This window comes from Loxodonta africana, chromosome 10, assembly GCF_030014295.1.
Source record: "Loxodonta africana isolate mLoxAfr1 chromosome 10, mLoxAfr1.hap2, whole genome shotgun sequence".
Lineage (NCBI taxonomy): Eukaryota > Metazoa > Chordata > Mammalia > Proboscidea > Elephantidae > Loxodonta > Loxodonta africana.
The window spans coordinates 104,946,336-104,970,597 of record NC_087351.1 but is presented as its reverse complement, the minus strand read 5'-3'; the positions used below and the strand labels follow the sequence as shown (position 1 = coordinate 104,970,597).

The 24,262-nt window shown below is 38.2% G+C and overlaps 1 protein-coding gene across 1 annotated transcript in view; it reads left to right on the top strand.

The window, feature by feature from the left end:
• Positions 1-405: 405 nt before the first annotated feature.
• Positions 406-24,262, top strand: part of TC2N (tandem C2 domains, nuclear) — a 51,112-nt gene continuing 27,255 nt past the window's right edge. The window contains exons 1-3 of the mRNA XM_003408825.4: positions 406-475; positions 7,622-7,843; positions 22,781-22,914. Coding sequence (XP_003408873.1) covers positions 22,848-22,914 — 67 coding nt within the window. The 5' untranslated portion in view covers positions 406-475; positions 7,622-7,843; positions 22,781-22,847. The remainder of the gene's footprint in view (positions 476-7,621; positions 7,844-22,780; positions 22,915-24,262) is intronic.

The following is a 24,262-nucleotide window of genomic DNA, read 5'->3' as shown; positions in this document are numbered from 1 at the left end:
GCTTCAGGTCTCCAGGATATTTACATAATTATCTGGGGCACCTGACCAGTCCAGACAGTCCTTCCGGAGCTGTGGGCCTGCGTAACTCACGCACCCCGGACTCCCCAGACACTCATGGGATCCTTGGTTTAGATGTGGAGAAGGGATGAACTGGGCAAGGGCAGGAAAGGAGGTTTCACCTCGGGAGAGGAACTGACGGAAACTTAAAGGTGGATTTCAAAGACGGAAATACTTTCAGCAGCTTCTGGCGTGACTTGGGGAGGGCGGGCACGGACCGAGGGGGCGGGGCGGATCCGGGGGGAGGGAAGGTTGGACTCCGGGAGGCGGGGCGGACCGGGGAAGGCGGGGCGTGCCCGGGAGCGGGGCGTGTCCGAGGCAGGGGCAGGGGGTGGGGCCTCTGGCAGCAGCCGCGCTAGGTGACCAGAGAGGTGATTCCCGCCGGGGGCGACGGCCGGGCGCCCACTGCCTACACCAGGTAACTGGTCGCGGCTGCGCGGGGTTGCCTCAGCGGGGTGTGCGGCGGGGGCGCCCCGCGCTTCACGTGAGGTCACCCCGCAGGTGGCCGCGGGGCTCCGGAGGGGAGGGGCCGGCGCGGCTCGGGGCGCCTCGCGGGGACGCCGCTGCCGTCGCCCCCCGGCCTCGGGGCCTGGGGCGTTTGTGTGGGGAGGTGTGTGAGGGCGCGCGCGGGGAGGGCCGGCGGCCCGCGCCTCAGAGGAGCGCCTCACGCCCGCCTCGCGGGGCTGCCTGTGCAGCGGCGTTTTGCGGGGGCAGGTTTGTCTCCTTGCCATTAACTTTTCTTTTTTTTTATTTTCTAAATTGTCGCCACGGTTGGGGGCCGGGAGCTGTTCTCCAGTCTTCTCAGCGGGGCCCGCCTCGCGGGAGCCCTGAGGGCGGTCGGCGCCCCCCGACAGCCGCAGTCGTCGGGGCCTGGGGGGCGGTGACTCGGCCTGAGGAGCCGCGGACAGTGGGCGAGGCCGGCCCCCGCCCGCCCAGGTGCGCCTGTCCGCTCAGGGGGACCCCCGAGGGGAGACCCTGCCCCGCGGGGACGGCCGCGCGCCCCCTTCTGCCCCGGGCTAGCGCTCCCGAGGGCGGCCCAGGTGGGCTCTGGGCTTTGGGGGGAGGAAAACCTGTTGTTGTTTGCCGAGGACTCCGTTATGGCTCTTAGCGACCCCGTGTGACAGAGTAGAATTGCCCCGTGGGGTTCCTAGGCTGTGGTCTTTACAGGAAAAGATCGCCAGGCCTTTCTCCCGCGGAGCCGCTGCGGGTTCAAATCTCTGATCTTTTGGTTATGAGCCGAGCGCTTAACCAGGGTCTTTTACCTGTGATGTTTCTGAAACTTTTTGAATCTTTGAAGAAATATTAAAATATCACTTTCCTATATTCTTTTGTAAAACCCAAATTATCTACCAAGCTACGTTTGGCTTCTACGTTTTTTGTTTTTCTTTGCTGTAGCTTCTTTCAAACATATGAAAATACTACAGGTGAATTGTGGGGTATATTGTACACGGACAGGCGTCCAGGTATAAACAAGATAGATGCTTAAGCAAAAACATTGATTCCTTTGAGAATATTTAAAACACAGCATGTGAAAGGATGACTTTTACATTTCAGAATATTGATTTTCACTACAGGTAGGCCGTTAATAGAGTTGTGTTTTTCCTGATTAATAATCTAAAAAGTAGCCTGGAAATTATTAAGAATTAACCAAGAAACCCCCTATTGACCAATTTAATGTTTTGATATGTAACTTTATCATGGTGAAAGACTGCTTTTTCTGGAAGGATATGTTAATACTCCTTGCCTTTGAGAGGTGGGATTTGAGTTTTTTGTCTTTGTTTTTTTTTTTCCTTCATCTTTTTGTGTTTTGTAGTTTTTGCTAATGAATATGAGCTACCCTCATACCTGGGGGGAAAGCCTCAAGAAAAATTTACTTTTTTTAATTTAAACCTTCAAGAAAAAAAATTATCTTTTGTATTCTGTTGGCTCCATTTGAATCGTAATTGTGTATTCATGAATAAAATTAACAAATTGAGAAATTAATTCAGGCTGAGAGAAGATGAATTTGAGATTCCCTTAGGACATCTGGCAGAGCAGTCTAGATGGCAGTTAGATATACTGGTGTGGCATTTTTCTGAAGTGAAGATAGAGTTATAGATGTTGGAAGCATCAATGAATTTGTAGTAGTTAATCTTGTGAGGGAGCCCTGGTGGCACCGTGGTTAAGAGCTCAGCTGTTAACAAAAAGGTGGGCAGTTCAAATCCACCAGCCACACCTTGGAAACCCTATGGGGCAGTCCTCACCTGTTCTGTGGGGTTGCAGTGAGTTGGAATCAACTCAATGGCAGCGGGTGTGGTTTTTGGGTTAATCTTGTGAGAGTGAAAGAAATCAAGTATAGAATAAGGAGAGGAAGACTACAGATGGCAAGTGACAGCATTTAAGTGATGGGTGGATGTGACAGCCGAAGAGTCTGATGAGTTGTATTCATGAAAAAAGGAGAAAAATAGGAGACAGTGATGTCATAAAAGCCAGGAGACAAAAGAGTTTTAATGAGAAATCTGCCTTGGAGTCAGATGTGTCAGAGGGTTTAGAAAGAAAGGCACTAGTAAGTGTCTATTGGCTTTTGGTAGTTAGGTGGGCATAATTGACCTCGGCAAAAATAGTTTCAGTAAACGGTAAGGATGGAAGCCAAATATGGATGAATTCGAGGAGTGAATAGAAGATGAAGAAGTAAAAATAGTGAGGCTAGCCTACTGTTTTTGAGAAGTCAAAGATATGAAGTAGCAGAGTGGTAGTTAGAGGGGAAAGAACATAGGCCTATGGCTTATTCTCTGCTAACATAACTAACAAACACAACTTTAAGTTAAAATGCATGTCACAGCTTTGTTTTTCTCTCCTGGTTAAGTCTCAAAAGCTGAGAACAAGTAACTGAGTATACTGAATAGAGCTATTCATAATAAAAGAGCCCTGGTGGTGCAACGGTTAAGTGCCCAGCTGCTAACCAAAAGGTGGGTGTTTGGAACCCACTATCGGCTCCTCAGGAGAAAAGACGTGGCGATCTACTCCCGTAAAGATTTAAAAAAACAGCCTAGGAAACCATATGGGACAGTTCTACTTGGTCACATGGGCTTGCTATGAGTCAGAATTAACTGGACAGACGGCACCCAGCAACAACAATGACATTCATAATAAAGTATTTAATATCCCCCCCATCCAAATTATGGGGTGTTTTAGTAGTATTTTGGTTTGTTAGGTTCAGATGTTGTCATCAGTGTTAAAATCACAAGTATAAACAACGTTGGGCTGTTTTTCACCAGTGTTCCAGTACTCTGATACTCCTAACTTGCTTTTAAGTTATGTGACTCTTTCATGAATACCTTGATGACTCTTAAAATTTTTATATAGAAATCAGGTATTTTTACTAAATCAGAGTCTACTAGGTATACATTAGCTAGGGCCTTCGCTTAGGTTATTGTTTTGTAATTCTAATGAGTTTCATGGAAACCCTGGTGGTGTAGTAGTTAAGTGCTATAGCTGCTAACCAAAAGGTCGGCAGTTCGGATCCACCAGGCACTCCTTGAACTCCATCAGGCAGCTCTACTCTGTCTTGTAGGGCTGCTATGAGTTGGAATTGACTTGAGGCACTTCTTTAACTCCATGGGGCAGCTCTACTCTGTCTTGTAGGGCTGCTATGAGTTGGAATTGACTTGAGGCACTCCTTTAACTCCATGGGGCAGCTCTACTCTGTCTTGTAGGGCTGCTATGAGTTGGAATAGACTTGAGGCACTTCTTTAACTCCATGGGGCAGCTCTACTCTGTCTTGTAGGGCTGCTATGAGTTGGAATTGACTTGACAGCAGTGGGTTTGTTTTTTTTTTTTTTTTAATGAGTTTCACTTATCTCTTCATTGAAAGTTTTGATTTTTTTTTCTTGTTCTAGAGTTCAGACAAATAGTTTTATGCATATTTTCTTAGGAATATGAAAAAGAATGGCTAAAATGGAAAAGGCTGACAAGTGTTGATGAGTATATTGGACGTGGAGCAACTGGTGCTCTCATACTGTGCTGGTGGAAGTGTAAATTGGTGCAGTCACTTGGAAAACTTTTTCTGAGAATTGATTGAAGAGAAATGTATACATAAACTGTGCCCTGACACACATATATATATACACCCAACGGAATTCCAGAAAATGCAAACTAGTCTGAAGTGACAGGAGGCAGATCAGTTGTTGCCTGGGGGTAAGGTTAAGGGAAGGTAAGGAGAGATGGATTAAAAAGGGGCATGAGGAGACTTTTGGGCATAATGAATATATTCATTTTCTTGATTATGATGATACTTTTATCAAGGCATATCGGTAAAATGTCAGACTCATTTAATTGTACATTTTAAATACGTGCAATTTATTGTATGTAGGTTATACCTCAATAAAGCTGTAAAAAAAAAAAAAGATTAAAGACAGCGGAAGAAAACACACCACTTAAGTATATTTACCTCCTTTAAATATACTGTAGTTAGAGTAGAGGGATTTTTATTTTCTTCATATAGTTTTTTGTATTTTCTACCGCAACCATTTATTAAGTGATTAAAAATTATTTAATTTTTAAATGAGAAATTATTTCTTTGGTACAGAATAGTACTTTGACAAATCAACAGATTTAAAGAGTACAAATAAAATTAAAAACCATGTACCCATATCATGCTTAAGAAATAATACATTATTCATATTTTTGAAGCTCCCAGGTGTATTTTTCCTGATTATACTATTCTCTTTCAACTCTTCTTTATTTTCTGTATAGTTTTACTAAATATGTATGTATTCTTTTGTTTTGCCTACTTTGGAATACTTTACAAATGGAATTATACGACATGATTTCTATGACTTTCTGTTTTTGCATACCATTACATGTGTTATATATTTTATGTATTCCATATTGATGTGTTAGAATTTATTTACTTTTAATTGCTGTGTATCATTCCATTGTATGACTTTACCACTATTTACTCATCCTTCAGTTGGTGGATATTTGAGATATTTCCAGTCTTTTTTTAATTAAATATTTCTTTTTGCCATTAAAATAGATTTGCTTTAACCGTTCTAATACGGCTCTCTGTGCCCATGTAGAAGAATTTCTCTAGGCTATTTACCTTTTTTTTTTTTTTTTTATTTACGTAGGTGTAGAGCTGTGGTTGTTTGGTTTTGATAGATAATACTGAATTGTTTTATAAAGTGGTTGTACCAGTTTATTCTCTCACAAGCAGCGTGTAAGTGTTCCCTTTGTCCCCCTTCTCAACAATATTGGTAGTTACCTGAAATTTTTCTTTTTGACAATCTGATGGGTGAAATGGTACTCCCTAGGGGTTTTATTTATATTTTCTTAATCACTGATGAAGTTGAACCTCTCATAGTTCTTCTATGAAATGTTGTTTCTTGCCTATTTTTTATTTTTTGTCTTTTTAAAATTGATTTCTAGAAGTTCTTTATATATTCTGGGTATTAATCCTTTGTCAGTTCTGTGTGTGGCAAATATCTTTTCCCAGTGTGTAGCTTCCCTTTTTACTTTATAGAGTCTTTTGATGAACACATCCTATATTTTAATGTAGTAGGATATGTCAGCCTTTTCTCTTACAGTCTCTGCTTTTGGACTCTTATTTAACAAATCTTTCCTCGAGGCCATAAAGTTATAGTCTGATATTTTCTTCTAATAGTTTTAAAATGTTGCCTCTCATATTTATGTCCTTAATCCATGTGGAAGTGATTTTTCTGTGGAGTGAAGTGGAGGTCCAATTTTATTTTTTTCCGTATGAGTAATCAATTTTTCCCAGCATCATTTATTGAATATTCTGTTCTTTCTCCCAGTGATGTATTAGTGTGTATCGTATGTCAGGCTTCTGTATATGTGTAGGTATGTTTCTGAGTATTCTTTCTTTGGTTTGTGTATCTTTGCATGCAATCTTATTTACTTTAGCTGTGTAAAGAACTGTGATACCTGATAGAACAAGTCTCCTGCCTGTGTTTCTTTTAAAGCTAGACTCCCCCTCAAATTAATGTTCAATTTAAACATTTTTAAGGTGAACTTTAATTAAATGTTATTTAATTCTTAAAAAAAATTTTTTTATTATTATTATTTTTCCTTGTGCTTTAAGTAAAAGTTTGCAAATCAAGTCAGTCTCATATATACTTAATTCTTAAATATCACTATTATCACCTGAGGTCATAAACTAACACGGAAGCTACTCTAACATAGACTGTATCAGACTCTATTTAGTTTCTACAAGTCTTGTCCTAACTTGCTAGAGTTAATTTTAACTTGAAAAGTAAATATAGGATTTTCATTTTGAGAATGTAGTAAGACAAGGTATTTGGAAAAACCTTTGCAATAAGAACAGCTAAGAGTGCTGTCTTTTAAAAAAAATTTGAAAAGATAGGAATTATGCCAAAATCAAAGAGACAGCTGAAAATCCGAGAGGCCAAAGGAGCCCTCCCTAAGTTTTATTTTCCCTGAGGGTATTTGCTAAAGCAGGGGAACTTGAGCTATGATTTTATTGGACTTGCAGGATGAGAAAGAGAGATAGATGGAAGTCAGCCCAGGGCTCATTCAAAGTAAACTAACAGGAGACTTTCTGGGATCCCAAAGGGCTGTGATGTCATGATGAGGCTGAAAACTAACTGCCTTCTCAGGTCTGCAAGAAAAATTGCCTTGATGCCAAATCAGACAAAGGGAAAAAAAGCCTGTTCTTGGGAAGTTGTAACCACCAAACAGACCATATGGGGAAGTCCACCTTGGTAGTCTCAAACAACTTCAAGATGTCAGTTTGTTTTTTCATTTTATTAGATATAATTTATATGCCTTTTATAAAATTCACCAAACCAAACCATCAAATCAGTTCCGACTCATAGCGACCCTATAGGGTTTCTAAGGCTGTAAATCTCTACAGAAGCAGACTGCCACATCTTTCTCCTGCAGAATAGCTGGTGGGTTCAAACCACCGACCTTTGGGTTAGCAGCTGATGGCTTTAGCCACATTTCAGTATATTTGCAAAGCTGTGCAACTGTCACCACTATTCAAAACATTTTCATCACTCCAGAAAGAAACCTTTTACTCATTAACGATCACTTCCCATTTCTCTCTTACCCCCAGACCCTGGCAAATACTAATCTACTTTCTGTCTCTATGGCTCTGCCTGTTCTGGACATTTCAAATAAATGGAATCATACAATATGTAGTAGTTTGTGACTGAATTCTTTTACTTAGCATAATGTTTTCAAGGTTCATGTTATAGCATGTATCAAGGCAACATAATATTCTGGTGTATGGATATATCGCATTTTGTTTTTCCCTTTATTGGTTGATGGACATTTGAGTTGTTTCCACTTTTTGGCTGTTACGAATAATACTTTTATGAACATTTGTGTACAGGTTTTTATGTGGACATATGTTTTCATTTCTCTTGGGCATATACTTAGGGGTGAGATTCCTAGGTTACATGGTAACTGTGTTTAACTTTGCGAGGAACTGCAAACTATTCCAAAGTGGATGCACTTTTTACATTTTTACCAGCATTGTATAAGGGTTCCAGTTTCTCCACATCCTTACCAACACTTGTCTCTGTCTTTTTGATTATAGCCATCCTAGTTGGCATGAAGGAGTCTGTTGGTGGTGCAAAAATGGTTAATGCACTTGGCTGCTAACCAAAAGGTTGGAGGTTTGAGTCTACCCAGTGGCACATCAGAAGAAAGGCCTGGTGATCTACTTCCAAAAAATCAACCATTGAAAACCCTGTGGAGCACAGTTCTACTTTGACACGCATGGGGTCACCATGAGTTGGAATTGACTCCATGCCAACTGGTTAGTGGGCATGAAGTATCTCATTGTGGTTTTGATTTGTATTTACTCTTTCTTCTTTGGACACAGGTCTCTTAAAATTCTTTGCCCATTTTGTAATTGGATTATTTGTAAAAGGGTATATTTAAAATGATCCGGTAAACAAATGCAAATATTCTCTGGAGGAGTATACTTTCATCTTTGGCTTCAAAAAAGTCGTGACAGTTAAGTTTCAAGGTCTGTTAGTAATTTATTGTCAGAGATAACCAAGTGCATAAGGAAATAAGACATCCTAAGCAAGAATCAGCAGAAACAATAGACAATTAGAAATAAACCTAGAAAGGCTTTAGGTATTAGAATTATCCGCCATAGGTTATTAAAATAACTATACTGAGCAATGTTTAAGTAAATAAAAGGCATGTTGGAAAATATTTGTAGAGAGTAGGAGTCTGAAGAGTGACACAGCTAGTTGAAAAAAGCATTGGTTCAAAAAAGAATTATAATGTAATTGTTAGTAATAAAAAAATGCAGTAATAAAAACTAAAAACTCTTTTGTTGAGTTTAACCATAGGTTAGACAATTAGGCATACCCCCCCCCAAAAAAAAGAGAGAATTAATGAGCCAAAAGATAGATCAGAGTAAATCATTCAGGATACAGGTCATAGACAGAAACAGAAAATATAAAAGAGTCTTAGATACATAGGAGTTAGAGTGATCAGAGCAAGAGGTTATAGTGAGAAAGTTTTACAAATTGGAGTTCCTGAAAGAAGAGATAGAGAATAAAACAAAAGCAATATTTAAAGATATAAAGATTTATTTAAAGACATAAAGGCTAAGAAATTTTCAGTACTAAGGAAAGACCAATCGACAGATTCAGGAATCTCAGAGAATCTCAAGCAAGAAAAAGGGGGCGCACGTAGAAACATTATAGTTAGATGAAGAAAATCAGAGACAATGAGAAAATCATAAAAGTAACTCTATGGACTAGATAAAAAGACAGATTTTCTTCAAAGATACAGTGGTTATATTGACAGCTGATGATGAGACAGAAAACAGTAGGATACGATTTTTTTTTGTCCTGAAGAAAATAACTTGTAATTTAGAATTCTATAATTAAAGGAAATATCTTTTTTTTTTTTTTTTTAATTTTTATTAAGCTTCAAGTGAACATTTACCATTCCAATCAGTCTGTCACATGTAGGTTTACATACATCTTACTCCCTTCTCCCACTTGCTCTCCCCCTATTGAGTCAGCCCTTACAGTCTCTCGTTTCGTGCCAATTTTACCTTCTTCCCTCTCTCTCTATCTTCCCATCCCCCCTCCAGTCAAGAGTTGCCAACACACTCTCCCGTGTCCACCTGATTTAATTAGCTCACTCTTCATCAGTATCTCTCTCCTCCCCACTGACCAGTCCTTTTCATGCCTGATGATTTGTCTTGGAAATATCCTTTAAGAATGAGAATAATGCATGATCATCAATGGCTGCTAATATAAAAATAAAGGAACTGAATGTTATGTATGTACCACATATAGAGTAATCTTGCCAAAAATCAAACTTGAAAATCTGAATTTGATCTTGTTATGGATCTAGCCATCATTTTACTGAAAACAAAGGACAGAGGAATATGCTAAATGACACCACGGGGATGCAAACAGCAAAATCCAGTCTATGATAAACTCTATGGGACAAAAGACTTGGTTTAGTATCAAAATATTTTCAGAAAAACCTGTTAATTAAAACAGATTTAAGAGATATTTAAACCTGTTTTACCCTAGTCAAACAAATGAGCTGTTAAAAAAAAAAAATTGTAGGAAAACTAGAGAAATGTAAATAAAGACAGAGTATTTGATGATACTAAATTACTGATTTTCTGCAAGTGTGATGATGGTATTGTGGTTGCATTAAAAAAGAGAGTCCTTGTCTTTTAAAGATAATGTTCTGAGATATTCACAGATAAAATGATATGATATCCTGAATTTTCTTCAAAATTGTCTAACAATGGGAGTATATCAAGAAAACAAGATTGGCCATGAGTTGATAATTATGGAAGCTAGGTCCATGCGGGTTTATTTTATGTGCTCTCTGCTTGTGTATATGTTTGAAATTTTCCATAAAAAAAGGACAAAATAAGGGACATGATCAGACCAACAATAACTGAGAGGGTTTTCTACAATTATGCCATCACTAAAGTAAATGATGAAGGATACGGACAAAAAGAAAGTGATCTCACGTGGAAGGTCTGAGGTGTAAGAAGGAATGAAAACCCACCCGTTGCCGTCCAGTCTTTTGTGACTCTTAGTGACCCTGTAGGACAGAGTAGAACTGCCCCATAAGGTTTCCAAGGAGTGCCTGGTGGGTTTGAACTGCCTGCCTTTAGGTTAGCAGCTGTAGCTCTTAACTACTACACCACTAGGGTTTCCAGAAGGAATGAAGTGAAAAGTAATTGGTGAATATGTGTGTATATCTAAATGAACACCAACTTTACAAAAACAATTACAATAATGCCTTGCGCCTTTAAAACAAGATAGAATTAAAATACATGCAATGGTAATATGTATAAATCACACATGGGATGGCATGTACGTGGAGTTAAAGTCTTTAATCCTATTGTACAAGAGGAGGAAAAAAATTAACTTTAGATATTGACATCTTAAGTATGTGTTTTAAAATATACAGGGCAACTACTTAAAGAAAAGGAAATTAAGTATATAATATCCATGGTAGGCAGAATAATGGCCTCCCCAAAATGCCCATGTCCTAATGCCTGAAACCTGTAAATATGTTACCTCACATGGCAGAAGGGACTTTGCTTGATTTGAAGATGGAAAAAGGTGCCATGAGCCAAAGAATGCAGGTGGCTTCTAGAAACAGGAAACGGCAAAGGAATGGATCCTCCCCTAGAGCTTCCAGAAGGAACATAGCCCTGCTGACACCTTGATTTTAGCTCAATGAAGCCCATTTCTGGAGGACTTCCAACCTCCAGAACTGTAAAATATTACATTTATGTTGTTTTAACGCACTAAATTGTGGTAATTTGTTACAAGAGCAATAGGAAACTAGTATCTGATCTATTAGAGAGAAAAATTGGAGTGATAAGTGCTCAGTCAATCCAAAGGAAAGTATGATAGGAAAGAAAAGGTAACAGAACAAGTAGGACAAATAGAAAGCCCAAGATAAAATGGTAGGCTTTAACACAAATATATCAGTTACCTTAAATGTAAGTGGAATAAATACACCAGTTAAAAGACAAAGAAAATTAACCTGGATTTAAAAACTCAACCATGCTATTTATAAGAGACAAATCTAGAATATGAGGATACAGAAAGGATGGTAAGCAGATGGAAACAGTAAACAGATGGAAAAAAGATTTTACATATAAATACTACCCAAAACAAAGCTAGCATAGTTGTATTGCTCTCAGACAAAATCAATTTTAGGCTAAAAGCATTTCTGAGATAAAAAGGGTCACCATAATGATATAAGAAGTTTAATTCATCAGAAAGTTAAAATAGTTTTAAATTGGTATGTGTGGACTAAATGCGATTAAAATACATATACTAAAATACAAAGGTTATCGAGAGTGGCTAATAGAACATAATCACTGCTTATGAAAGATTCCTTCAATATAATGACAAAGAAGGGTTGAAAATAAAATTATAGAAGATACCTCTTGCAAATATTAACTGAAAGAAACCTGTTGTAGCTATATCAGACAAAGCCAACTTTAAGGCTAGAAGTATTGCTAGAGATTAAGAGGGACGTTATCTAACAAGCTTAAATTTTTACGTACCTAATAAATTAGTCTCAAAATACCTAAAACAAAATCCAATAGAATTAAAGGAGTAGTTATATCTTCAGTCGTAAAAGAGTTTTCTTTTTAACCACATCTCTTTTAGTACCTTATAGAACATATCAGTAGAGATATAGAAAATTTTAATAACGTGGTCAACAAAGTTGACCTAATATGTACCTCAAAACTGCAAATGTACCTGGAACATTTGCTAAAACTGGCCATACACTATACCACAAAGCAAGTTTCAAAATATTGAAACCATACAGAATAAGTGCTCTGACTAGTGGAATTATATTACAAATCAGTATCAGTAAAATCGCTAGAAGTGCTACAAATATTTAGGAAGTAGGCAATAAACATCCAAATAACTCATGGTCAAAGAAGAAATTAAAATGGGAACTAGAAAATATTTTGAACTGAATAATAAGAAACTATGACATAAATTTGTATATACCTAATAACAGAGTCATCATGAGTTGAAATAGACTTGATGGCAACGGATTGAATAACAAAGTCAAGGTATAAAAAGTAAAAACTTACGGAATTAAATCCATAATCATAGTGACAGGTTTTATGATGCTTCTCAGCAATTGATAAAGAGGCCAACAAAAAAATGAGGAAGGATGTGGAATATTTGGATACAACAAAACTTGACCTAATGAACATAGAGAGAACACCCAACAACTACAGAATACATGTTCTTTTGAAACAAGTGGAAAACTTACTAAGTTTGAACAAATTTTAAAGGATTAAAATAAGAGCATATTGTATGACCACGGTACAAAAAAATTCAGTTAAGCTAAATTAGTAATAAAGAGATAATTACTGGAAATTAGAAAATACTTTGAGCTAAAGGATAACACAAATACTATATATCAAAATTGTGGAGGGGGATGCAGCTAAAGTAATATGGAGAGGGAAATTTATAGCATTAAATGTACATAGTAGAAGAAAGGCCAGAAAATAATGAGATAAGTATCTACTTCAAGAAGCTAGAAAAATAATAGTAAATAAACCTTCTAAAAAGTACTGCATGAGGAAGGAATTGATAATAAGAAATCTATGAAACAAAATGAATGTGTAGTTGAGCAGCTCTAAAAGCCAAAAGTTAGTTCTTTGAAAAGGCTAATAAAACTGACAAGCCTATGATGAGATTATGTCAAAAAGGGTGCACAGATAACACATATTAGGAATAAAAAGCTATAGAACTACAGAAGCTAAAGCCATTACAAAAATACTGTGAACAAATAAATGACAACAAGTTTTAAAATTAAGACAAATAGGACAAATTTCTAGAAAATGTTAGGTGCCGTCGAGTCAGTTAAGACTCATAGCAACCCTATGTAAAACAGAACAAAACACTGCCATGTCCTGTACCATCCTTATAGTTGTTGTTACGTTTGAGTCCATTGTTGTAGCCACTGAGGGTGGTACTACGTCTCATTGAGGGTCCTTCCTCTTTTTCTCTGACCCTCTACTTTACCAAGTATGATATCCTTCTCCAGGGACTGGTCCCTCCTGATAACATGTCCAAAGTATGTGAGATGAACTCTCAACATCCTTGCTTCTAAGGAGCATTCAGGTGATACTTCACCCAGGACAGATTTGTTCGTTCTTCAGGCAGTCCATGGTATATTCAATATTCTTCCTCAACACCATAATTCAAAGGCATCAATTATTCATCGGTCTTCCTTATTCATTGTCCAGCTTTCACATGCATAGGAGGCAATTGAAAACACTACAGCTTGGGTCAGGTGCACCTTAGTCCTCAAAGTGACATCTTTGCTTTTAGGTCTTTTGCAGCAAATTTGCCCAGTGCAATACCGCATTGGATTTCTTTACCGTTGCTTCCATGGGCATTGTTTGTGGATCCAAATAGAATGAAATCCTTGACAGCTCCAGTATTTTCTCCATTTATTATGATGTTGCTTGTTGATCCTTTTATGAGAATTCTTGTTTTCTTTGCGTTGAGGTACAATCCATATTGAAGGCTGAAATCTTTGATCGCATCAGTAAGTGCTTCAAGTCCGCTTCACTTACAGCAAGCAAGATTGTATCATCTGCATAGCGCAGGTTATTAATGAGCCTTCCTCTAATTCTTATGTCACATTCTTCTTTATATAGTCCAGCATCTTAGATTATTTGCTCAGCGTACAGATTGAATAAGAATGGTGAAATGATACGACCGTGACACACACCTGTCCTGACCTTAAAGATACAGTATCCCTTTGTTCTGTTTGACCTACTGCCTCTTCAACTATGGACAGGTTTCTTAGGAGCACAATTAAGTGTTCTGGAATTCCCATTCTTCAAAATGTTATCCGTAATTCGTTGTGATCCACACAGTGGAATGCCTTTGCGTAACAGTAAAGCACAGGTAAACATCTTTCTGGTATTCTCTGCTTGCAGCCAAGATCCATCAGACATAAGCAATGATATCCCTTGTTCAACATCCTCTTCTGAATCCGACTTGAATTTCTGGCAGTTCCCTGTTGATGGACTGCTGCAACCATTTTTGACTGATCTTCAGCAAAATTTTACTTGAGTGTGATGTTAATGATATCGTTTGATAAGATCTGTTTGATAAACTGAGAAAATAAAACTAAAAAAAAAAATAGAAAACGGACTCAAGAAAAATAGAAAACACGAGTAGTCAACCAATTATGGTTGCTATTTTATTTGTCTTGAGAATGTCTACAGCTGATGGCAGCTGGACACAAAGCATAGGTACCATCCTGGATCCCCACCCAGGCAAATGGGGTGAGGTGGATCACATTTCTTTGGAATGGGCACAGATGAATCTCTTCCAGTTGGTTGACTAGGTAGCTGTCTTCCAAATTTCTTGGCATAGACAAGTGAACACCTCCAGCACTGCATCCACGTACTGAAACATCTCAATTGGTATTTTGTCAATTCCTGGAGCCTTGTTTTTTGCCAGCGCCTTTAGTGCAGCTTGGACTTCTTCCTTCAGTACCATCGGTTCCTGGTCATATGTTACCTCCTGAAATGGTTGAACATTAACCAATTTTTTTGGTACAGTGACTTGGTACTCCTTCCATCTTCTTTTGATGCTTCCTGAATCGTTTGATGTTTTCCCCGTAGAATCTTTCAATATTGCAACTTAAGGCTTGCATTTTTTCTTCAGTTCTTTCAGCTTGAGAATTGCTGAGCCTGTTCTTCCCTTTGATTTTCCCCAGGTTATTTGCACATTTTCATTATAATACTTTGTCTTCTGGAACTGCCCTCTGAAATCTTCTTTCCAGCTCTCCTACTTCATCATTTCTTCCACTTGCTTTAGCTACTCTGTGTTCAAGAGCAACTTTCAGAGTCTCTTCTTTCTTTCCTGTCTTTAATAACCTCTTGCTTTCTTCATGTACAGGAAACCCTGGTGGCGTAGTGGTTAAGTGCTACAGCTGCTAACCAAAAGGTCAGTATTTTGAACCTGCCAGGCACTCCATGAAAGCTCTACGGGGAAGTTCTACTCTGTCCTATAGGGTCACTACAAGTCAGAATCAACTCGACAGCAGTGGGTTTGGGTTCGGATTTTGGTTCTTCGTGTTTTATACCCTTGATGTCATTCCACAACTGGTCTAGTCTTTGGTTATTAGTGTTCAAGGCATCAAATCTATTCTTGAGATGGTCTCTAAATTCAGGTGGGATATACCCAGATCATATTTTGGCTCTTGTGGCCTTGTCTTAATTTTCTTCAGCTTCAACTTGAATTTGCGTATGAACAATTGATGGTTTGATCCTCAGTTGGTCCCTGGTCTTTTTCTGACTGATGATATTGAGCTTTTCCACGATCTCTTTCCACAAATGTAGTCAGTTTGATTCCTGTGTATTTTGTCTGGTGAAGTCCACGTGTATGGTCGCCATTTATGTCGTTGAAAAAAAGTATTTGCAATGAATAAGTTGTTTGTCTTGCAGAGTTCTATCATGTGATCTCTGACATCATTTCTATCACCGAGGCCATATTTTCCAATTACTGATCCTTCCTCTTTGTTTCCAACTTTTACATTCCAATCACCAGTACTTATCAATGCATCTTGATTGCATGTTTGGTCCAGTTTCAGACTGCAGAAGTTGGTAAAATCTTCAGTTTCTTCACTTTTGGCCTTGGTGGTTGGTGCATAAATTTTGACTAATAGCTGTATTAACTGGTCTGGCTTGTAGGCATATGGATATTATCCTATCACCAACAGTGTTGTACTTCAGAATAGACCTCGAAATGTTCCTTTTGATGATGAATGCGACACCTTTCCTTTTCAATTTGTCATTCCTCTCATAGTAAACCATATGATTGTCTGATTTAAAATTGCCAATATCAGTTAATTTCAGCTCAGTAATGCCTAGGATATGGATCTTTATGCATTCCTTTTCTTTTTCGACAGCTTCCAATTTTCCTAGTTTCATACATTGTACATCAGTGTTCCAATTATTGATGGATATTTGCAGCTGTTTCTTCTCATTTTGAGTCATGGCACATCAGCAAATTAAGGTCCTGGAAACTTGACCCCATCCACACGATTAAGGTCAACTCTATTTTGAGGACACAGCTCTTCCCCAGTTGTATTTTGAGTGTCTTCCAACCTGAGGGGCTCATCTTCTGGTGCTTTAATCAGCCAGTGTTCTGCTGCTATTCATAAGGTTTTCACTGTCCAATTTTTTCAGAAGTAGACTGCCAGATCCTTCTTCCACATCTGTCTTAGTCTGGAAGCTCAGCTGAAACCTGAAACCTGTCCACCATGGGTGACCCTGCTGTCATTGAAATACCGGTGGCATAGCTTCCAGCATCATAGCAGCACGCAAGTCAACATAGTATGATAAACTGACAGAAAAGAGAGCCTACAAATAGAGTAAAAAATGGACTCAAGAAAAAGTAGAAATATGAGTAGTTAACCAGTTATGGCTGCTATTTGTCTTGAGAATGTCTGCAGCTGATGGCACCTGGACACACAGCATATGGATGCCCACCGCAGGCAGATGGGGTGAGGTGGGACAGGAGTTTTATGTATAAACCAGAAACCAGTTGCCATTGAGTCATTTCTGACTTACGGTGACCCCACGTGTGTCAGAGTAGAACTGTGCTCCGTAGGGTCTTCAGTGGCTGATTTTTTAGAAGGAGGCCATCAGGCCTTTCTTCTGAGGCTTCTTTGGGTGGGCTCAAATCTCCAGCCTTTTGGTTAGCTGAGTGCATTAACCATATGCACCACCCAGAAACTCCCTTATTGTGTAAGTACCTGCATAATATCAATCCTCAGCTTTGCATCTTAGCCCCCAAAAGCCTGAAATATTTACTCTCTGGCCCTCTACAGAAAAAGTTGGCTGACCGCTGGTATAACACATCATGCAAAAGATTTATTTTTGAAAAAGCAAATATAAACCATATAGCACTTTTAGGATGAGTTTGTTTAAATTAAATCATGCTGTATTTTAGTGATAAAGTATTTGAGACTTAATATGCTCACCTGAGAGATTTGGTTTGAATGTTGCAGAGTTCATGATTTATATATAAATGGACCTGTACACTTAACTGTTTCACAGTGCACACTTAACTTGCTTTAAAGAGCTTCTCTTTTCTGCCATTTTCATTAGCATTTATAAAAAAATATTTTTCAAGTTATGTCTGATAGTAATTTCGCTAAGGATATTATTCTCTGTGTTTGTGCTGGAAATAAGTTTTGATCTTGCAGACTTCTTTAAGTAATCGTCTGATAAGTTTCATGTTTTCATAAAAAGTGATATAAAGTATTATTTCATATAATGGAACATTCTTGCACAAATATTTATTGAATACAATGTGAGTCAGGTTTAAGATATTAACATATCATAACTTGAATAGTAAAGCCTCTGGAATTAACTCTCAAATGCTTTTATATCCTTTAATCCAAGCTAAATGATTTAGGATTTAACTGTAAGTAACAGGCAAGATTACATATATGTTTACCCTTTAACTCAGCAATTCTGTGTCTTGGAATCTGTCTCACGTGTGTGTGTGTGTGTGTGTGTGTGTGTGTGTGTGGAGAAATATTTGAAAATCTGCGTGCAAAAAGTTCTTTCAACACTATTTGTAATAGCAAAAATTCAAAACGGTAGGGGAAATTTGAACACTGGGTAGTTGATGATATTAAATTTTTTAGATATCATAACGCTATTGTAGTTACATTAAAAAAAAAAAAGAGTCCTTACCTTTTAGAGATATTCGATATGTTCCTGGGTGGTGCAAATGGTTAACATACTCACTTGCTAACTGAAAACCTCCAACTGGAGGTTCAAGTCCACCCAGAGATGCCTCAGAAGAAAGGCCTGGTGATCTGCTTTTGAAAAACCAGACATTGAAAACCCTATGGTGCACAGTTCTACTCTGATATACATGGGGTCGCCATCAGTTGAGATCGGCTTGATGGCAACTAGTGGTGATATGTTACAACCCAGTAGAGATACTGTTTGTTTTGGTGCTCAAATTGACCCATTTTCAGCCAGTGAGAGCCCCTTGAAGTTACTCTTGAGTCCTCTTGCCGTAACGTTTTAGAGATAATTACCTTAGTATTTATGGATAGAATTATGTGATTAGAATTTGCTTCAAAGTAATCCAAAAGACAGGGAAAGTGGGGATGTAGAGATGAAATAAGATTTTCCGAGTTTATAATTGTGTAATCTGGGCGATACTATTCTATCTTCTTTTGTATATGTTTGAAGTTTCCCACCAAAAATACAAAAGTATATGTATGTATTGTATACATATATACAGTTTGTCATATTGTAGGGGCTTGCATGTTGCTGTGACACTGGAAGCTATGCCGCCAATATTCAGGTACCAGCAGGGTCACCCATAGTGGACAGGTTTCAGCTGAGCTTCCAGACTAAGACCGGCAAGGAAGAAGGACCCAGTAGGCTCCTTTTGAAAAAAGTTAGCCAGTGAGAACCTTATGAATAGCAACGTAACATTGGCTGCTATAGTGCCGGAAGATGAGCCCCTCAGGTTGAAAGGCACTCAAAAGACAACTGGGGAAGAGCTGCCTCCTGAAAGTAGAGTTGACTTTAATGATGTGGGTGGAGTCAAGCTTTTGGTACCTTCGTTTACTGATGTGGTACAAGTCAAAATGAGAAGAAACAGCTGCAAATATCCATTAATAATAGGAACATGGAATGTATGAAATGTGAACCTAGAGAAAATTGGAAATTGTCAAAATGAAATGGAATGCATAAAGATCGATAACCTAGGCATTAGTGAGCTGAAATGGACTGATAATGGCTATTTTGAATCAGAAAGTCATATATGATCTACTGTGCCAGGAATGACAAATTGAAGGGGAATGGCATCATGTTCATTGTCCAAAAGAACATATTAAGATTTATCCTGAAGCACAACGCTGTCAGTGATAGGATAATATCCCTAAGCCTACAAGGAGTACCAGTTAATGTGACTTATTCAAATTTACCCATCAACCACTGAGGCCATAGATGAAGAAGTTGAAGATTTTTACCAAATTCTGCGGTCTGAAATTGATCAAACATGCAATCAAGTTGCGTTGATAATTACTGGTGATTAGAATGTGAAAGTTGGAAACAAGGAGGATTGGTAGTTGGAAAATATGGCCTTGGGGATAGAAATGATGCTAGAGATCGCATGATAGAATTTGGCAAGACCAAGTGCTTTATTGCAGATATCTTTTCTCAACAACATAAATGGTGACTGTACATGTGGACCTTACTGAATGGAATACATAGGAATTGAATCGACTGTATCTGTGGAAAGAGATGATGGAAAAGCACAATATCATCAGTCAGAAAAAGTCGGTCGACAGTGGAACAGACCATCAGTTGCTCATATGCAAGTTCAAGATGAAGTTGAAGAAAATTAGAACAAGTACAGGAGCACCAAAGTACGACCTTGCAGATATCCCACCTGAAAGTAGAGATCATTTCAAGAATAGATTTGATGCATTGAACACTAATGACCGAAGACCAGACAAGTTGTGCAAGGACATCATACATGAAGAAAGCAAGAGGTCATTAAAAAGATAGGAAAGAAAGAAAATACCAAAGTGGATGTCAGAAGAGACTCTGAAAGTTACTTTTGAATGTAGAGTAGCTAAAGCGAATGGTAGAAATAATAAAGAAAAAGATGTGAACAGAAAATTTCAAAGGACAGCTTAAAGACAAAGTATTGTAATGAAATGGGCAAAGACCTGGAGATAGAAAACCAAATGGAAAGAACAGGCTCAGCATTACTCAAGCCGAAAGAACAAAAGCAAAAACTCAGTCCTCAAGTTGCAATATTGAAAGATTCTACAGGGAAAATATTAAACGATTCAGGAAGCATCCAGACAAGATGCAAGGAATATGCAGAGTCACTGTAGCAAAAATAATTGGTCGACATTCAGCCATTTTAGGAGGTAGTATATGATCAAGAACCAATGGTACTGAAGGAAGAAGTCCAAGTTGCACTGAAGGCACTGGCAAAAAACAAGGCTCCAGGAATTGATGGAACACAAATTGAAATGTCTCAACAAATGGATGCTGCGCAGAAGTGCTCACTTGTCTATGCCAAGAAATTTGGAAGACAGTTACCTGGCCAACTGACTAGAAGAGATCCATATTTGTACCCATTCCAAAGAAAGGTGATCCAACAGAATGTGGAAATTGTCTAACAATATCATTAGCATTACACATAAGTAAAACTTTGATGAAGATAATTCAAAAGCCATTATAGCAGTCCATCAATAGGGAACAGCCAGAAATTCAAGCTGGATTCAGAAGAGGATAAAGAACAAGGGATATCATTGCTGATGTCAGATGGATCATGGCTAAAAGCAGAGACTATCAGAAAGATGTTTATCTGTGTTTTTATTGACTATGCAAAGGCATTCAACTGTGTGGATCATTGCAAATTATGGATAACATTACGAAGAACTGGAATTCCAGAACACTTAATTGTGTTCATGAGGAACCTGTACTTAGACCAAGAGGCAGTCGTTCAAATAGAACAAGGGGATATTGCATGGTTTAAAGTCAGGAAAGGTGTGCATCATGGTTGTATGCTTTCACCATACTTACTCAATCTGTGCTGAAGCAAGTAATCCAAAAGTCTGGATTATATGAAGAAGAACACGGCATCAGGGTAGAAGGAAGACTCATTAACAACCTGTGATACGCAGATGACACGACCTTGCTTGCAGAAAATGAAGAGGACTTGAAGCACTTCCTGATGAAGATCAAAGAGCACAGCCTTCAGTAGGTTTACACCTCAACATGAAGAAAACAAAGATCCTCACAACTGGACCAATAAGCAACATCATCATAAATGGAGAAAGATTGAAGTTGTAAAGGATTTCATTTTACCTGGATCCACAGTCGACGCTCACGGAAGCAGTAGTCAAGAAATCACGTGATACATTGCGTTGGGCACATTTGCACTAAAAGATCTCTTTAAAGTGTTAAAAAGCAAAGATATCACTTTAAGGACTAAGGTGTGCCCGACCCAAGTTGTGGTGCTTTCGTTGCCATGTACGCATGTGAAAGCTGGACAATGAGTAAGGAAGACTGGAGAAGAATTGATGCCTTTGAATTATGGTGTTGGCGAAGAATATTGAATATACCATGGACTGCCAGAACAAACAAATTTCTCTTCAATGAAGTACAGCCAGAATGCCCCTTAGAAGCAAGGATGGCGAGAGTTTGACTCACATACTGTGGACATGTTATCGGAGGGACCAGTCCCTGAAGAAAGACATCATATTTAGTAGAGGGTCAGTGAAAAAGTGGAAGACCCTCAATGAGATGGATTGACACGGTGGCTGGAACAATGGGCTCATTCGTAACGATTATGAGAATGCCACTGGACCATCCTCACAGTGTTTTTTTCTGTTGTTCATAGGGTCACTATGAGTTGGAACCAACTTGGTGGCAGTTAACAACAACAACATTGTATACATACAATGAAATACTGCTCAGCCAGTAGGAGAAATGAACCCTTGATATATGCTACAGTATAGATGGTGCTTGAAGACATTATGCTGTGCAAAATAAGCCAGTCCCAAAAGGACAAATATTGTATGACCTTACATATATAAAAAGACAAGAAAAGGCAAATGTATAGAGAACAAAGTTTATTAGTGGTTACCAGGGGCAGGAGGGAGAGGGAAGAGGGAGGTTAACTGTGACAGAAAAAATACAGTGATTAAGGGTACGGTTGCACAGCCAATTATTGCAATTACTGTCAATCAATTGTACACCTGTAAAAAGTTGAATTGGAAAAAATATATATCTTTCAGAAAAAAATTATATATGTATAGGGTTTAAGTAGACAAAAATGAAGATAGTGCATTTGGAGCAAAACCATTGAGTTGAAGGTGCACAATTACATTATATGTTAATTGGACATGAAATTTTTTTGTGCAGTTCTATGATCCTGGTAAATTTAAAACAGATTCCCTTTATTTGCACTATACCTTATTTGTGGTTTGTTTAGCTGGTGTCTTTTTGTGTGTATGTTATACAGTGCTTAAGATGTATTTTTCTGTTAGCATAATTCTAAGGATTAAAGTAACTCATAAAGTATGCAGTTATTTGTCTGTTGGCCCCCATTATAGGACCTTTGGAAACCCTAGTGGCATAGTGGTTAAGAGTTTGGCTGCTAACCGAAAGTCCACAGTTCAAATCTACCAAGTGCTCCTTGGAAACCCCATGGAGCAGTTCATCTCTGTCATTTAGGGTCACTGTGAGTTGCAATTGATTCGATGGCAATGACTGTTTTTAATAGGACCTTTGAATTACCAAAAGAATTGATCTAGAAGAAGTAAAATTTATACCACGCTTTTTATCAGGACCATATTTTCTTTCACATTTTACTTGGACATAGATTTAGTTTGTCCAGGCTAAAAAGAAAGTTGAGAGATTTTTCTTTTTGTATATATTTAACATTGATACTATTCATTTGGTGATTTTTAAAGTATACAATTTTAATAACTTACAAAGAGCCTACGTGCCTACATGCCAACATGCTACAGAACGGCATATGAAAACAAAAAAGAGAATCTATTAATTTATCTTGCTTTTAAACCTTTTTGCTTCAGAGCCCTCACAATGTTTTAGAAAGATAATAAGATTTATTTAGTGATATCTACTGGCATTACGCATAATCATTTTTAATTTGTTTTCTAGCTTATCAACAGATTAATATTAAAATTGGAAGTTTTTATCTTTTGCTGGATTTTGGAAGTTGAATGTAATGGCAACAGAATTTATCAAGAGTTGCTGTAGCGGATGTTTCTATGGTGAAACAGAAAAGCACAACCGTGAGTTTTGTTCTGCTTTGATTTCAAAGAACATTTATTTAGAACCTTGCTTGTGGTATTTTAAAAAAATATGTTAGGCATATTTCCTAATGTCAGGGGATTTATAAAATCGTGGGAAGGCTGACACATACATATAAAGCATACTAGTTAAGTATTCCAATACTCCAAATATCCTGGAGAGTAAAGGAGAGAGATGAATTCAACCTTGGGACATTGCCAAAAAGAAGAAGCATTTGGCATGGAAATCTGAACAGGATTTTAGGAAGTTGAGTGGGAAGAAGGAAGTAAGAGAAGGTGAGAGTTGGACATGGGCATTCTAAGTGGAAGGAGTAGTACAAAGCCAGGGAGAGAAGGAAAGTATTGGGTATGTTTGGGGGACAACATACTCTGGCAGTGTTTCATTTTAAATAGCGACGTTTTTTAGTTTATGAGAGTGCATGCAAAATTGCCGTTCATAAATAACTGATCAATGGGGAAAGAAAGGACCCATAACTTTATCAAGGCCCACATTTATCAAAGACCCCTGGGAATTTCCCTTTCTATTTTTTATTGCATGGTTTCCTCATCTCTTCAGGGTTGCCTGGGACTCTATTTTTCTGTAGTTCTTTCTTGTCTAGAGCAGTCTTCCTCATATATTTGTGTATGAAGCCTTTTTTGTTTGCTTTCCTTTTTTAACATTAAAACATTTCATAAATCATACATAATAGTGTTGTATTCAGTCTATAAAACCAAAACCAAATCCATTGCCATCGAGCCGATTCCAACTCATAGCAACCCTATAGGACAGAGTAGAACTGCCCCATAGGGCTTCCAAGGAGTGGCTGGTGGATTTGAACTGCTGATCTTTTGGTTAACAGCCAGGGCTGTCTATAGACAATACTGTATATGCATAAAGATTAACCCTGGGTGGCCCATACCTCCTATCTTAAGTCTAGCAACTTAGAAATCTCATATCATGTGAGAATAATAAAATGGGTCTTAGAAGGTTAGACAAGGAGAGTTGCTATTCTGATGTATATCTAGGGTCAACATATATGTTCTGATTTGGTAAGGATTTTTGTAGACTTGGAGACCTTTTAATAGTTCTTTTAGGAATTATTTTATTAAAGTATTTAAGACTGATGTTAAACAGTAGTACTGACAACAAGAATTACTTTGTTTACAGTCTTTTTAAGTGACTAGAGTTTATTCGGGGCTCTGGTGGTATAGTAGTTAGAGTTACAGCTACCAACCAAATGGTCGGCAGTTCAAATCCACCATCTGCTCCCTGGAAACCATATGGGGCAGTTCTACTCTGTCTATAGGGTCACTATGAGTCAGAATCGACTTGATGACAACAGGTTTTGGT